The following is a 17522-nucleotide window of genomic DNA, read 5'->3' on the forward strand; positions in this document are numbered from 1 at the left end:
AAAAATAAGCTTGCATGTCAAAATAAGAATTTGCAAGCATATGTAATTGGTCTAAACTACTTGTATTTTAGATACAGTTATATATGCTTGAAAATCCTTAATTTGATCATTATATCCCAACAGGCTCAACGACAAGCAGTGAACACCACTGTACAAGGATCAGCTGCCGATCTGGTAAAAATAGCTACTGTTAATATTCAGAAACGACTGGAAGAAAGCTTCCCATCTGTCGCCAAATCACATGGTCACTGGATGTGTAAGGTTCATGAAGACAGAAGACAAGGTGAGAGCCAAGTTTTGTGTTTTTTTTTTCAATTTCTCATAAGAGCAGTGAACAAATTGTGGAGTATTCCTTGACCTTAATCCTTAATTTAACACTGAACAAAATTAGAGATGCGCTTGCTGATGGCTTTCAAATCAATTTAACACATTCATGTTTGATTTCTGATGGTAACAAAATTCTTTTATAGTTTAGTAGTCGGACATGGGAGTACAATTTATGAACAACACCTACAATTCTAGAAAAACAAATGTAAAATTCATTATTGCCTTTTGTAGTCATAATGTGCTTAATTGCTAGTTTAATGGGTTCATCAAACTCAATGCTTGTAACCTACAATTGTGTTAATTTTCCCTGGACTGAATAGCCTGAGTCACGAATTCATATTTCTGAATGAAGTACAAATTCCAGCTGTTACCAGTCAAGCAAAACCAGTTGTGACAGGTGGGAAAACAAAATCTTGCTCAAGCCTGGCTCTTGCATCAGTTTAGCTGAGATGAATCGTATGGCCACATTTTATCAAACATTACTCATGAGTAATGAGGTAACACAGATCACTGCTGGCAAGAATGAGTTTATAAGGGTTGGATCAAAATAGTTTTAAATGTTTCTTTAATTTGCTTGCACCTTGTTCCCTTTCCCCCTTACTTTATGAGAATAATGCTATCTCCATTCACTCACTTTCAGTACTCGTAGAATCATGGCCAGCAGCACTATCTTTCAAGCAATTACCTGCAGTTATAATGGAGAAGTATAAACTTCCTATTCCTTAGTCAAATAACCCGTAATGTTTAGGGTATCTGAAAATAGTCATATCCATGTGGGTGTATTTAAGCACTGTCTATTTGTATTTCCTTGTCGAATGAAAAACGATTTGTTACACTGTGATGCATTGAACACCTGTGCACCATTCACAACAGCACCAGTCCTTGCCAACATTTCTTGGCATAACACTGGCAAAAGGGATTTTCTGTCCAAACTATCCCATAAAAATTGTATTAGACTTATGTGTGAAGGAATAATTTTATTTTCATTTATTGTGATTTTATATGATACTGTGTTGGGAAAATGTGGCTTCATGATCTGTGAGTAACTGAGTCTAACTGTATGTAGGCGTCACCGAAAGGAAGAAACATCGAGAAATGTACCAGCCAGAAAGTGGAGGATTTTTCATCTTGCAGATGCATGATGAACTCCTTTATGAAGTTGCAGAGAATGATGTAATACAGGTGGGATTGTAAAGAGTTTGACATGTATTTGACATTATCCTATAAGTACTTGCATCACTCAAAATACAAATGTGAAAACTTGGGAACAAACCACTTGGATTCTATATTAAGCCATGAATACGGAAACAGAATTCTATGATGGCATGCTAACTCATTAGTGGAGCTATGGAAGTTTTGCACATCTCATTACAGAAGCTATATCGATTGTAAAATCATTGAAGACACACCAGGAATAAGTGAACTATAAACATATTTACAAAAAAATTACAAAGGCCATAAGGATAGATCCTGTTGAAATGCTCAAAATGATCAAATTTGTATTTTCCACTAATTAGAAATGGTTAAAAAAAATAAGGGGATACATTTAAGATTGATTTCTATGAATGTTGGCAGGATTATTTTCATATAGGAGTAAATGCATTTATGTACATAATCACACTATTAAAGAATTAAACACCAACATCATAATTAAAGAATGATAGTATAAGATAGATATAATCTGAAAAAAGTATTGACCAAAATTTCTACAGTTTAATGATAACCTCAGGAATAAGATTGACATGACTAGTTCAGGAAAAAAAAGATGCAGGTGAATGTAATCCTTTCTATTTTAATTTGTTCCACCTCCTATACTTTTCTCCACAGCTTTTCACTTTTTTCTTCACTATATCTCTATCCATTTCTCTCCAGAGGGCCACAATGGAATCTGCCTCCAGCACATTTTCAGGTTCCAACAACATTCTACCCAAGAAAAATTATCTTCCCTTCCATTTTATATCTCAGTCTTGTAGTCTTCTATCATTGAGAACAGATTTCCATTCTCCTGACCCCTCATCATTTTATCTATTTCTGTGATGGCTCAGTCTTATCAGATCTAAAGTAAATAGCTCCAGCATCTCTTGGTCAAAATCTGAGGTTCAGCATTTGAAGTTTTACACTCTGTACTTCTGTTGATAAAGCCCAAAATTATGCCTTATTAACTGCTTTCTCAACCTGCTCTGTCACTTTGTGCAGACATACTCCCTGATCCCTCTTTTAAAATGGCATCCTTTATTCAGTAGTCTGTTTCCTTGTTCACCTCATATCTCCATAATATTAGTACACACTCCCATTCCACCAGCTTGCTTATATCCTGCTGTAATCTATTACTATCAATTTCACTGTTCACAACACCACCAAGTTTTGTGTTATTTGCAGATTTAGTAATTGTATGATGGCCAAGTCTAGGGCATCAGTTCAACACCAGTAACACCATTCAGTGTGCTTTGATTTTGTTAATTAACCTGTTATGTGGCACCTTATTAAAAGCCTTCTGTAAATCCATGTGCATTGCATTCACTGTATTCCTCTTATTGACTTAATCATATTTGTCATACATGATTTGCCCTTAATAAATCTCAACTAGTGGCCTACAGCTGATGGATCTCCTTTTCAGAGCAAATAGTTGTGACTCTAAACCTTTGGCATCACCTCTGTATCAGAAAAGCATTGAAACATTATTGTCAGTGGCCTTGTGATTTCCTCCTATACTTTCTTATAACTCTGAATCATCCCATTAGGTCTGGTTGAGTTATCAAAAGTTCAGCTGAATTATTCTAATACATGCTTGTTATTAACTTAAAATGGATCCAGTGTTTCAACTATATCTTCCTCCTCTTCCTTTGGAAGTACTTTTGTCCCTGGTGAAGATGGTCATGATATTGTTTTGTACCCTAATGCTCTCAGTATCCATGTACAACTTTGCTTTTTTTGTTCTTAATAGGCCCTATTATTTTACTATTTATGGGCCTACTTTTGAAGTTCCATTTATATTTTCTTCTAAATTTTCACTTCCTCTTTTGTAATCAGCCTGGTTCTAGTTGATATTTGAACAGACATTTGCTTTATACAGGTTTATTTGATTTAGCTTTGTATCTATCTCGCTCACCATGCAGAGAGCTCTGGATTTGTTTGAAGGGATATATGACAATTGTTATTAATCAACTGAGATTAATTGGACTATGCTGCAGTACAGTTGCTACAATCTATGTAGGGATCATTTGTGATGCTTTTTGTTCATTTCTGTTAAGATCAACAAACAAGTCTTTCCAGTGTGAATTACATAATTGTTGATTACATTAAGGTTGCTGTTCATTTTACCCTCCCTCATTTTTCTGCTCCTCAGGTTGCTCAGATAATGAAAAATGAAATGGAAAATGCCATGAAACTGTTGGTAAAACTCTCCGTCAAAGTAAAGTTTGGTCCTAGTTGGGGCAATCTTCAGGACTTAGCCCTGTCATGAATTAAAAAATGTAAAATGTAAATTAATTTTATTTATTCATTGCTGATTGATAGCTTAAAATATATCATATTAACTAAATATTTTGAAGAGAAATTGAATATATTGTATATTTATATATAATGAAAGCAGATGAGTAATGAATTGTTGACATTGGTTAGTTGACATTTATTGACCATTAAATTAGACTTTTTTGTAACTACAAGTTGGTGGAAAAGTTCACTGTAAAGATTTATTATTTATAAATAAAAACGTTTGTATGTCTTTTTATGGAGCTTCTCAAATATCCAACATCAATAGGGTTTTTTCTAAAATAGAATGTAATCTTCCTTTGCAGGATTTGACAGCTTGTAGTTGGATATCTATTAGCCACATTAACTAATTTTGTGATTCATCTCATTAAGTACAAAGATCATTATGAATTTTGTGGTTTAGAATGTCACGAATGGATCTCTATTATGTATTGAAGTTATGAGCATGGTTATAAAACATACTGATAAATGCCTGGCATAATAATTTATTGATAATGAAAATCAGGTTTTACTTTAAATAGAGATATCAGTGACACAGAATGACATGTTTCTCCTTGTTCACACTTCACACACTGCTGGAATTACTGAATATAGTTTGTTGTTTATGACTCACCTGAATTGTTTAACCAGAAGACAATACTTGAAATTCATGCCTTCAAGTCTGCTTCCCTACTTTTATTTACTGTAAACTATTATTTACATACATTATATATAAGCTTGCTTTGGCTGATTTTGTAACCTAGCACTGATCAAGTACTATCAGATTTCTTGGCCAGGCTAGGCTAAAACTCTTACTGTATGCAAGTTGCTGAGCAACTGATTGCAGTCTCTCAGGCTTATCTTTCTTTGTAAAACAACAAAGAAATGCCAGAGGCAATTGTAAACACTTAGCATCCATTCTTCAGAAAATGTTACAATCCACCCCAGCCATCAAATGATTGATATTATGGGGATAGAGTAGGAAAATAGCAGAAGAGCTAAACAATATCATGATCCTACTGAATTGCAGAACAGGCACAAGGGACTAGATGACATTTCTACTTCTATTTCTTATAATCTTTCTTATTTTTTGGCTCTTTGAATATACCAGTATTACTTATTTTAAAGCTGGTATGTGTAACACAAAAGATGTCTGTTTTCCAGTGAAAATCTAAATAATTGTATAGACCACATTTTAATTATCAATGCTCTTTTTCCAATATAAATGAGGTTTATTCCATGAATACCTCATGTCCCAATAAAAAGCATCAACATTATGCACTAACAAACATATAACATAATACATTACATATAGAACATTGTATATACAACCATATACAGATTTAATTCTACAACCTACAGAAATGCCAGATCATTGAAGAAGCATTTAAAAATTAAACACCCAAATATGGCAACAGGGTTAGTTATGACAATTTTCACTGGCAGCCTTTTGTTGAAATCATACATAAAACATATGAATTCATGCTAAATCACAATATGATTAAGAGATAGAGTAACATTCAATACAAAAAAAATCAGACTACCTATTTACCCCTTTTTTTGGCTTTAGCTGTTTTTAGAATGGCAATCAAATATTGAAAAATAATGGCAAAAAATGTTAAATTACTAACTTAAGGTATTTTGTCAGCTAACAATACATAACTTAAAATGTAAAGATGGTATTGACAAAAATATCTGAACAGTTGCTGCTATGTACTTATTAAAAGTGTACAACTGTATTTCATATTGCTAGGCTTATTTTTGTATTGTGGCACCACTATTTCCACACCCTGTACATGCAAACTTTTGTACTAATAACTACCCAAATCTACACATGGATGAGAAAGCCTTTTATGATCTGAAGTATCTTGTGGCAATATCACTAGAAAGGACAAAATGCTTACAAATATCACTTGTGAGGCTAGTATCTTCTGGAACAAACCACAAATAAATAAAACCTTGTTTAATTATGGTACAAAAATAACAAATATCTTAAATGGTTATTGACAGCAGAAAATTTAACCACCCCTCTCACCAACCACTGCTGTTTCTAAGCATTGAAAAATCATTCAGGAAACTGTTTTCACAATTGATCAGAGTTGGTCATTGTTTTACACAGAAAAGGAGGCTGTGCGCTAAATATTCACAGAATCAGCATTATTCCATCCTTTTTTATTATTTCCATTCTCCTGTTGTAAAGATGTTTTGATATAATGTTCTTTCCCTCAGTAAGGGAGACACATATCAATTGGTATATAGCAGTATAGCATTTGTTTCTAACACAGTTCTGTTGATGCAACGCCCACAAATATTGAAACAGTCAAACAGAATATATAACATAACACATTCTTTGAGCAAATGCTGTTGGTTCCAAAGAAATGTCAACAAAAATTGTATGCATTAACAACAGCAGTGTCTCTTAATATCCACAGTGCAATGATGCATACATACAACAATCTAAACTGAAAAAAAAGATTCTATTTGCTCTATTTTTAATAGTAAAATCAAATTCTTTGTCAAGTGGGACTTTTAAAGTGCCTCCATGACAACCATCTTGAGTAACTGACACATGATAGCCACTTCGAATGCAAGGGGTTCTTGAAGAAATAGAATAATTAGTAAAGCAAAAGATCTAACATCTGGTTGCTATGCAAGGAGTCACTACTTATAGACAATGGAAAATCCATAGCTTTAGATGTTGCTACATGTACTAAGAAACTTAAATCACCATAACATATGTTCCTGCTCAATCATTACTGACTAAAACAGTGTACGGCACTGGAGAATTCAATGACAATACATTGGTTAGATCGGTTTCATTTCATTACAGACAGTACTGCATTGATTATCAGAATTCCTCAATGTTATGAGTAACCTGATGGGGAATGAAATGAAAGAGAGAGAAATCTTAGAAGAAAGGTAATTGAGTACATTTCCCATTGTCTAATTTTAAAACCCAAGTGCTACTCTTGGTATGATGATTTAAAGACAAAAGAAATAGTGATGGTATTTCTTATGCTGTGATTGCCCCATTTGTGATTAAAATATGGACAACAGTGCGATGAAAAACATGTGCCATGTAGCCACTAAACTTACCATTGCACTGGTAATAGTCCCAAATGTTGTTGTAGACCTGTTTCTGGATGGCTGGTATTTCCTGTCAGAATTAGACAACAGTATCACAGAAATGTGCGTATTGTTCTTATCAACATCCTGCTCCTTATTTCGTTGTGTACCTGATCCCATTCATGGAGAATGGTTAAAGGAATACTGAGCTCCTGTAATGGACAGCTGGACAGAATATTTACACTCAGTTCTGCATTACATTGAAAGGCCAGCATCAAAATCAAATAAGCATATTCTAACTCCAAAAGGCTCCTTCATAAGGCCAATTAACATGCAGCAGAAAAACTGGCTCTGACAACTTAGGATCAACAGCTCTTCATACTCCCCTGACCAAAGATGCAGAGTAATGGCAGATTTGTTCTCGAGTTATCCCAAAAGCCTGCACGATTAGATACTTAACCTTCCTTATTCTGCAACTGGCACAAGAAGCACCCAGATGATTATTGTGTACAGAAATCAATCAATAACTAATATCTGCATACAGATGCATCAACCCACAAGAATGAACATCAGTTACTTTTAAAAGGAAACAAGCTGATACAGTGTAGTGAAACACATTAGTGGTTTGTGAATGAACTCATCTCTGGTGATTGTGATTTTTGTGTGTCATTAAATCATTCAAAGCATAATATAGCCTGGTGGTTAGTGCAACGCTGTTACAGCTCTGGGCACTGAAGTTCAGAGTTCAATTCCGGCACCGTCTGTAAGGAGTTTGTACATTCTCCCCATGACCACCAGGGTTTCCTCTGGGTGTTCTGCTTTTCTACCATGGTCCAAAAATGTAACTGTTAGTAGGTTAATTGGTCATTGTAAATTGTCCTGAGATTAAGCTAGTGTTAAATAGGTGGCTTGCTGGGCGGCGCGGCTAATTGTACCGGAAGGGCCTGTTGTACGCTGTATCACTGAAATTAATGTGATTTAATGTGAAATTAATTCTTTATACTGAAGTTTTGTCACAACTTTCACACAGCTGTAATTACTGGACAGCTAAACAATTTTGGAAGTTCTGCCTTGCTATAATGGTTTATTCTGTAACAATGAACAATACTTTACTGGACAATAATTAAGAAATACCAGTGAAATAATAAATGGAATGAATACAGTCATTGGAATGCAAATATGGCATTCTAAGAAAACTTAAATCTTGTGGAATGTTTTAATGGACTTTGCATCTGTAGAGAATAAACATTATACATCATGGATGATAGCGACTATTGTATTCTTTCACTTGGGAGAAGAAAGTCATACTTCATTTCCATGGAGATTGCACATGCATGAAAGAATATCAATAAGTCTGTGCCACCACTGAACAAATATTTCTATCTTTGGTAGACATAACCGTAATAAAAATGTTACAGTGAAGGGCTTAATAATAAAGTGCTTTTCTTGCTGATTATCACTTAAAATACTACAGCTAATTGTTTCACAGACCATTACAGTGCCATGAAATGCATTCAAGTTTCCATAAAAGTGTGATATTGTCTGAGAGCACACTGCAAAGATGAATTTGGAGTTTATTCATTTCTTCACAGAGCACGTCATTTGATTTGAGCCAGACTGCAGGATACAATTGCACCTGATTTGCTGCCATGCAATCTTGCAAAGAGGATTACGATCAAAGAGCGATTCATACCTGTCTTTTAAAAATATGTATCTTACAGAACTAACCACATAAACCCAGAGTAGCTAAATCAAATGACTTAGTGCACAAAGGAGTAATTCAGATTTGAAAGACATCTATGATGTAGCTGAGTATATATCAGAAGGTTATGGTCCTTTACTTGTACAAAATTAAAGAGATCAAGCACCAGTATTTCTAACCATGGAGAAAGGGACATTTTCACTGAACTGAAGAGAACATATACCATATGGAAAATGTAAACATTAATTTGGCAGTTTATTGTACAAGGATAATGTATGTTATAGGACTAGTTATTGGTAGAATGATTTGCATTTAATTAACCATTTTACCAGTTAAACTTTTTAAAAAATAAATCAGAACAATACAAACCTTAGTTCCAATTCTTGGGACCCAGCCACATTAAAGTATGGATACATCCAGTTTTTAATGCTAATCATGATCAATCTTTAAAAATGGTACTTTTGTATACCAGATGTAACTTGTAAATGTTACAATTGTGCAATGCCGAATATCTAATAAAATAATAATTTAATTAATAATTACAAATGAGAAAAGAGGAAAGAGAAAAAATGTGTTTGGTTAACCTAGCTATGAGGGATTTCTTACTTACAGTGCAAAATCAATCAGTTGCAGCTGTTAACTGTCCACAAAAATATGATGGGGGCACTGTAAAGTGGCAATATGATTATGCCACAGTTCAGCTAAAATTGTTCACTTACACTATGAGGCATGGACCTTTAAAGGAAAATTTAGCAAGTCAAGGAATCAACACCTGTATTAAAATATGAACTTAATAACCTCAGGACAGTGCAAACCTTTTCATAGTTTGAAACATGCCTTGCATTTTTCCTAGGCAGAAAAATATGCTAGTACAAGTCCATAATTCCAAATGTGAAATCCTTTTGTGATCAACTGAAAGACCCAATCCTGAATGTTAGTTGAAACAGCTATATCTTTTAGAAACTTCAGATGCTGTTTTAACTTAGCACATACTAACAAAAATAAGATTGAACATGCATAATATATATATTTTGTTAACTAATTCTAGAATTTTGGGATCATCTATAATTTAAACACTATACACACATAATTCCTGTAAAGCTTGACTTTCCCACATGGTTAGGTCCTGATGTCAGAAATTTGAGAAAGAAATAAAATAGTACAAGAGGGAAATTAATAATTATACATCTTATTAATGGCTCAAAGTGATTAATAGCAATGGGAATGAAATGGAAGGCAGTTCTAATTGAAACTGGATTAAGGGGCAGCACCGAGTAGACTAGGACTGCAGATAATTAACGTAATCTCTCAGTTGACTTTATAATGCCTCAGTCTAATAGTCCTGAACATGTCCCCAAGTATACTCAGGCCAAATTGTGGAGTTATAATGGCACTCAGATAAATACTGTTTGCTGTCATTATTTCTGATGTCCTCCAAACATTCAGCTGTTTTGTTGCCTTCTCAACAGTATTCAAAGGAAATTAACTGAATTGACAGAATTACATATGAAGACTACTCTCAATGGGAAATCTAAAAACATATTGCTCTGTTGCATATAGCTGGAGATTTTATAATGGCTTACTAAACTATAATTTTTACTTTTTTTCCCTAAAAAAACAAAATAAATTTATGGATTACAATTTTCTCGCTGAAGTATTTCATATATAGTATTTTGAGATAAAAGCTTTTATCAAGGTAAGGTATTTTTATGACAAGTCTGCTTCTAGTTTACACAAAGTTCTTTGTCTCTTCAAATTTTCAGTTAATATTCTGTAAAATATTTTGGTATTTAAAAATTGTGCTTTTTTCCCTTCCTTATTTACAATCAAGTGAGAGATGACTTGATGACATCACACCTTGTGGATGTCATCAACAATAAATGTTGGAAAAGAAATAAACTCATGCCTTAGAAAGGGGTAGAGAATTTTATGGCAAGCTTTCTTTGATAATTATTGCTTTATGGATTATGCTTTGATGATAATGGAGTGAAACCCAACATTAATTTGTTTATATGAAGTCTAACTTGAACTGGGCAAGATTGTTGGTGCAGCGGCAATTAATGAGGAAAGTTTTTGCATTCTGATGATACCCTGGTAAGAAATGGGTGAGGGGAACAAGTTGCTTCATTTAATTCTACATAATTTGATTTGGACAAGATTGTTGGTGATGTATTAATGAGGAATATTTTTGCATTCTGATAGTGTGCTGGTGAGAACTGCATGCAGGAAAAAGCTAGCTTAATTAATTCTACATAATTATTAGAGTTGAAAGCATTTCTCTGCATATTATTCTATAAAATTAAAGAGTTAAATATTGTAATTCATGATTGTAAATATTGTAAACCACTATTTTCTCAACATTTGTGGAAACCACATTTTTGGTCAGACTGCACTTGGAGTACTGTGAGCAGTTTTAGGCTGCTTATCTGAGAAAAGATGTGCTGGCATTGGAGATGGTTCAGAGGAAGGTTCACGAGAAAAATCTGAGGAATGGAAGGGTTAACGTATGAGAAACATTTGATTGCTCTGGGCTTGTATCCACTGGAGTTTGAAAGAATGAAACCTATCAAATACTGAAAGGTATGGATAGAGTGGATTTGGAGAGGATGTTTCATATAGTGGGGGAGTCTAGGACAAGAGAGCACAGTCTCCAAATTGAGGGGTGTCCATTTAGAACTGAGATGAGGAATAATTTCTTTAGCCAGATGGTGGTGAATCTGTGGAATTCATTGCCACAAATAGCTGTGCAGGCCAGTTCATTGGGTATACTTTAAGGCAGAGGTTGATAGCTTCTTGAGTAATCAGGGTGTCAAAAGTTATAGAGAGAAGGCAGGGGAATGGGATTGAGAGGGATAATAAATCAGCCATGATGGAATGGCGGATAGACTCAATTGGTCCAATGGTCTAATTCTGCTTCTAAATCTTATGGTCTTATCTAAAGTAAATCTGTGAATGCCAGTGTTACAAAAGATCAAGTAAAGACACTGTAACATTTAACACAAGGCACAAATACAAACCCTAACTTTCATGTCGGGGATTAAAATGAAATTGGCACAGATTGCCCAACATTTAAAAAACAAAAATCACCACATATCAGACAAGAAGTCCACAACAGAGTACATAATTTTGACAATCACACTCTATATAAATAGTGATGGGTCATTCAGTTCTGGCTATCGTTGCCCAGATTAACTGGGATATTCACAGGATTTATCTTGTAAATGGATCGTTAGAAATAAAGAACCATCAAGTAATCCATCAGTGCATCCAGTTATAAAGCGTTCTGGTGGCAATGTAAATTGTAATTAACTGCCAAGAGTGTATCAAAACTGTGATGTTGATATTGGAGAGAATGCACTATGTACAGTTCTTATTTGTAGATCTGATATGAGCTCTGTTGAACTGTGTACTTTGGAGACAGCAAAACAGATGTATTCCACGTCTGTGTCACTGAATGAAATATTACATTATCTGTGCTTACTCGATTTACTGTGGGATTTGTATTGGTAAGTAGTCAAAGCTCTTGAGAGCAAAGAGATGCAAGCATCTCTCCATCTTTGCATCAGTGATTAAAACAGAAAATGCTGGAAACACTCCACAATCGGCCATATTTTACTTTATGTTTTGGTCATCGGTATAGGTTTATATGTATACGGAGCCATGGAGTGAACAATGCCAGTTTCATTTGAGATATATGATTAATACTTGATTTGTGCACAAGTTAATGCTAGAGAGATTCTAATTTAAAGTTAATCAAGGTTTTTTCTCCTATTTTCTTCCAACTAATCCGCACGGCATAAACTGAGATTATGTTAGTTGTGAAGGAGAGTGGGATGCAATAGAATGTTTGCCTCTTGTCCCATAAATTGTCCAACTCCTCAAAGTACATAACCTTCTGCAACCTGATAATGACCGTTTCCCATATAAATGCTTGCAGAGAAAAAACACTGACAATTAAGTAGACTCCAGTTCACCCAAGTTCTCAAAGCAATATCCATTACACCCTGTAACAGAGTAATCAAGAAACAAATCTAATGGTTTGACCTTCTGCTCTATTGTAGTTAACATCAATCATGCTGCATATTCTTTATCATACCAGAGCAATATGCTAATGCAAAGCAGAATTTGTAGCTAAGGGAAGTTTTAATGAAATTTGAAGATTCACTGCCAGGTTATCTGGTATTCAACAGTTTCCAGTTTGTTGAACAGCACATCCAATCATTCATTCATTCGGCCATCAAACAGTCAATTCTCTGTTGCAGTTCACATGCCAGTTTTGGCTTTGCTATGCAGATTTAAAAATAGAAATATTTTTCTTGTTTTCTCTTTGTATTCTGTCAAAGCTAGAAATGAAATCCATCCCCTCCCATCTCCAATAATAACATGCTTTTGTTTATCATAAGGATGATACTTTTTCCATGCAAGGTATTAAAGTATTTTTTCTATAAGAGCATTATCATTCAAATCTGTACAAGTTGCTACCAGGTTGCCTTTCCATATTGAGTGAGGAAAAAGCTCTTTTTAAATAAAATGTGAGTCGTCTATTGCATTTGGGTGAAATGGAAACATAAGCTTCAGGGATAAAATCCTAGTCTCAATGGACTGAGACCTCGTATTCAGCTTTTGTTCTTTCATTTGTGGAAACAGAAGGATTCATGTTATTTTTCATATCGTTTTTGAGAATAGGAGTTTTGGAGGAGAAAAGCCATTTCCTTTCTGGCAACCAATAGAAGGAGACAACATCCATTTCCCTGAATGGCATTATTGAATTAACGCACAGTTAACAGTTCTTGTAGTCTTCAGAACTGATACCACTTCTTATCTCTGCATTTGAGCATCAACTGAAAGAGGAGAAAAAATATCCAAGTAAGACATTATTAGGAATGAGCAATTCAATGACAGAAAATGACTGATTGCACATAAAAGAACATTTACAGAGATGGCATTCATCCATTTCAGACTAAAGAGAAATTAATTCCACTCCCTTCTAGCTGGGAGAATTATGAAGATAAAATTTCTGAAGTTTCCTTCAATATGCCAGATTTGAATTCACCTACATTTCTAGGTTCATATCAGTATCGTATACCTAGCTTTAGTGCAGAAGGAGCTTGTGCCTAGATGGAGAGAGAGAATTACAAGACAAATACATCAGCATTGCAGCACAAAAATTCCGAGGTTTCATCTGCTTCTATAAAAGTAATCAACATTTTATAACTAACCCCAGAACTTTACATCCACATTCTTCTCTGAAATTTGAGTGGACTAGATGCATGGATAAAAGCTGATCATTACTGTGCACAAGACCAAGAAGATGGTGGTGGACTTTAGGAGATCTAGGCCTCATATGGAGCCAGTGATCATTAATGGAGAATGTGTGGAGCAGGTTAAGACCTACAAGTATCTGGGAGCACAGTTAGACGAGAAGCTAGACTGGACTGCCAACACAGATGCCTTGTGCAGGAAGGCACAGAGTCGACTGAACTTCCTTAGAAGGTTGGCGTCATTCAATGTTTGTAGTGAGATGTTGTGGAGAGCGCCCTCTTCTTTGTGGTGGCGTGTTGGGGAGGCAGCATTAAGAAGAGGGACGCCTCACGTCTTAATAAGCTGGTAAGGAAGGCGGGCTCTGTCGTGGGCAAAGTACTGGAGAGTATAACATCGGTAGCAGAGCGAAGGGCGCTGAGTAGGCTACGGTCAATTATGGAAAACCCTGAACATCCTCTACATAGCACCATCCAGAGACAGAGAAGCAGTTTCAGCGACAGGTTGCTATCGATGCAATGCTCCTCAGACAGGATGAAGAGATCAATACTCCCCAATGCCATTTGGCTTTACAATTCAACCGCCAGGAGTAAGATATGTTAAAGTGCCGGGGTTAGGACTCAATGTATTTAAGTAAACTACTTAAGAACTTTTTTAAAAGCTATTTATTAATGCTTTTTGAGAGGGTGATTTTAGATGCATATCATATTTTTACTGAGTTAAGTATTGTATGTAATTAGTTTTGCTACAATAAGTGTATGGGACATTGGAAAAAATGTTGAATTTCCCCATGGGGATGAATAAAGTATCTATCTATCTATCTATCTATCATCTCAGTCTCCGTTACTGCCAGATGAGACAAGAAGCCAGTGTGACATGACTTCCACCTGATTCACGTTATACTGTGATGTTTCCATCGCTCCTGGCATTCTCAGCCTCAGTGATACCTCAATAGTACCCAAGTCCTCTTCATTTTACTTGTTTTTTCCCAGAAAGTAGGTTTGTCCTCAAGTGTAAAGCAAAGCAAAACAATTCAAATCAAAACTACTTTTTGAACTGGGATGTAACTATACTTTTTTTTATGCTGGCAGTAGCTACTAGTGAGCACAGTGATTGTGATGGATTTTTGTGTTCTCAAATCTAATATATTGCCTTATTTTAATAAGGTAGTATATTAGATCTGGGAACAATCATTTGAAAACAGAGCATATGCCGTCAATATAATGGCAAAAGATTAACCGCCATATGCAGGTAAATGAACATTTGAACATTATTATTTCACAATATAATCTAGTCTTTTTAATTCAACAATGCTTAAATCATCTGATAATTCATATTTTGACTATTATTTCATTATTGTTTTTGCTATATTATTAATAGTATTGTAATTCATTTTTTGCAGGAAAAATTGAATTGGAAGTGGAGCTCAGAAAATGCCTTTCAAAAGCATTTTACAGAACTGATATAATCACACTGCAGATAAAAATCTGGCATATAAAAACATTTAAATATAAAATTACACATTATTAATATATAAAGATAGAAGTGAAGGATCATGTAAAACCTATGACAGAGAAGGCGATCAACCTCAGTTTTGAAATAGAAATTGAAATCCATAGAAAAATCCATTCTACAGTGATAATGCTTATGTTACCAGACTAGTAATCCACAAGTTATAATGGAAAAGAAACACTCAGGAGGTGAAGCCTTTATGGAAAAACCTGAAATGTAGCACCCTGTCTGTATCATTGGTGTTGAGGAGGAGACTGCTCAGAGCTTCAATATCCTAGGTATAATACCACCAACAATTTGTCCCGAGCTGTGAATGCAGCCCAGTCCATTACATAAACCAGCCACCCCTCCCAATGATCCTGTCTTCATTTCAAGAAATTAGCCAACATAATCAAGGACCCTCCCACCATAGTAAATCTCTTTCCATTGGACAGTAGCTACACCAGCTTGACAGAATGTACCACTGCTGTCAGACTTTTAAATGGATGCCTCATATGTTAAAAGATGAACTCAGTCTCCCAAATACAATGGCCCTTGTGCTTTATTTGTCTACCCAAACTGCACTTTATCTGTAACTGTAACCTATGTTCAGCATCCTGTTTTCATTTTTACTACATCAATGTATTTATGTTTAGAATTATCTGTCAGAATAGTATTCAAACAAAAGCTTTTCACTAGATCTCAGTATATGGAAAATAATACACCAGTCCAATTCCTCTCTTCACAGACACTGTTCAACCTGTAGAATGCTTCCAACAATTTGTTTTTATTTTCAGTTTCTGGCTTCTTCAGTGTTTTGATTATACACAAATATCCCACTGAGAGCGGATTTGTTCAAGCACTCCTGACCAGACTCAGGGAGCCCTCTGCACCTGAGCATCCACAATGGCTGAGTGATGCTGTGCTGGGGACGTGGTGAGATCCACAGCTGTGCCAGGAACGTGTCGTAAATCACTGCATTCCCCCTGGCTTCACGCTGCTGATGAATTGCTCAGCATGGAGAGGCCGGCTGTGAGGGTTGAGTGGACTGGACTGAGCTCTGCATTGAGAATGCAGGTCACAGGGCTGTGCCCAAATCAGGATCGGTGAGTGTAAGGCATTGCCAAGGTCTGGCAGCACCTGTTCACATGTTGACAGACCGTACAAATCCTACAGTCTCTCCATCACCTAAAGAAGCAGCTGTTCCCGCCTCTATTTTGGCTGTGCAAGGCCAGCACAAACAATTACTGCAGCCTTTGACACCATAGAACATAGAACAGTACAGCACAGTACAGGCCCTTCAGCCTATAATGTTGTGCCGACCCTTAAACCCTGCCTCCCATATAACCCCCCACCTCAAATTCCTCCATATACCTGTCTAGTAGTCTCTTAAATTTCACTAGTGTATCTGCCTCCAACATTGACTCAGGCAGTGTATTCCACGCACCAACCACTCTCTGAGTAAAAAACCTTCCTGTAATATTCCCCTTGACCTTCCACCCCTTACCTTAAAGCCATGTCCTCTTGTACTGAGCAGTGGTGCCCTGGGGAGGAGGCGCTGGCTGTCCACTCTGTCTATTCCCCTTAATATGTTGTACACCTCTATCATGCCTCCTCTCACCCTCCTCCTCTCCAGAGAGAAAAGCCCTATCTCCTTTAACCTCTGATCATAATGCATACTCTCTAAACCAGGCAGCATCCTGGTAAATCTCCTCTCTACCCTTTCCAATGCTTCCACATCCTTCCTATCGTGAGGTGACCAGAACTGGACACACCATTGAGAAAGCTCTAACCTAGGGAGGGAGATTCAGGAAGTGGCTGATGAAAGAAACCACAGGATTTGGGTGGTTGGCCAACACAATACAGATGAGCCATCACTAATACAGATCACAATGCAGATGATGCCAGTCCCAGCAATGACCACATTTCAGCACTAGGCTGCACTAGGCCTCCCTGCTCACTAAGACCAGGTCTCCATTGCTGGATTCATGCAGAGTAATGTGAAACAGTAGGGTGGACAGGGCTTCCCAGCACAACAATGACATCAGTAACATATACCCCTTTTAGCTCTGATTCAGATCTTGCTCTTGGGGGTTAAATTCCAGAATTTTGGACTAGCAATCCAAATCCCATCATGGCATCTGTGGAATTTCAAATCCTCAGTCTCAGAATGAGGGGCAACTTATTTTGGACTGTGATCAGGAGA

General features: G+C 36.0%; 2 protein-coding genes across 10 annotated transcripts in view; one reads left to right on the forward strand and one right to left on the reverse strand.

Moving 5' to 3' along the window:
• polq (polymerase (DNA directed), theta) overlaps positions 1-4636 on the forward strand; it is a 90091-nt gene extending 85455 nt beyond the window's left edge. The window contains exons 30-32 of the mRNA XM_073045357.1: positions 124-283; positions 1394-1509; positions 3674-4636. Coding sequence (XP_072901458.1) covers positions 124-283; positions 1394-1509; positions 3674-3790 — 393 coding nt within the window. The 3' untranslated portion in view covers positions 3791-4636. The remainder of the gene's footprint in view (positions 1-123; positions 284-1393; positions 1510-3673) is intronic.
• A 154-nt stretch (positions 4637-4790) lies between these two features.
• stxbp5l (syntaxin binding protein 5L) overlaps positions 4791-17522 on the reverse strand; it is a 352686-nt gene continuing 339954 nt past the window's right edge. For 6 of the 9 annotated variants that reach the window (XM_073045366.1, XM_073045363.1, XM_073045361.1 and 3 more), the window contains one exon: positions 4793-13407. In XM_073045366.1, the coding sequence (XP_072901467.1) occupies positions 13366-13407 (42 nt within the window). In that variant the 3' untranslated portion in view covers positions 4793-13365. Of the gene's footprint in view, positions 13408-17522 lie in introns of all 9 variants that reach the window. The other 3 variants (XR_012098901.1, XM_073045359.1, XM_073045358.1) reach the window with 3 other exon arrangements.

The sequence above is a fragment of the Hemitrygon akajei genome, chromosome 5 (assembly GCF_048418815.1).
Source record: "Hemitrygon akajei chromosome 5, sHemAka1.3, whole genome shotgun sequence".
NCBI classification, from domain to species: domain Eukaryota; kingdom Metazoa; phylum Chordata; class Chondrichthyes; order Myliobatiformes; family Dasyatidae; genus Hemitrygon; species Hemitrygon akajei.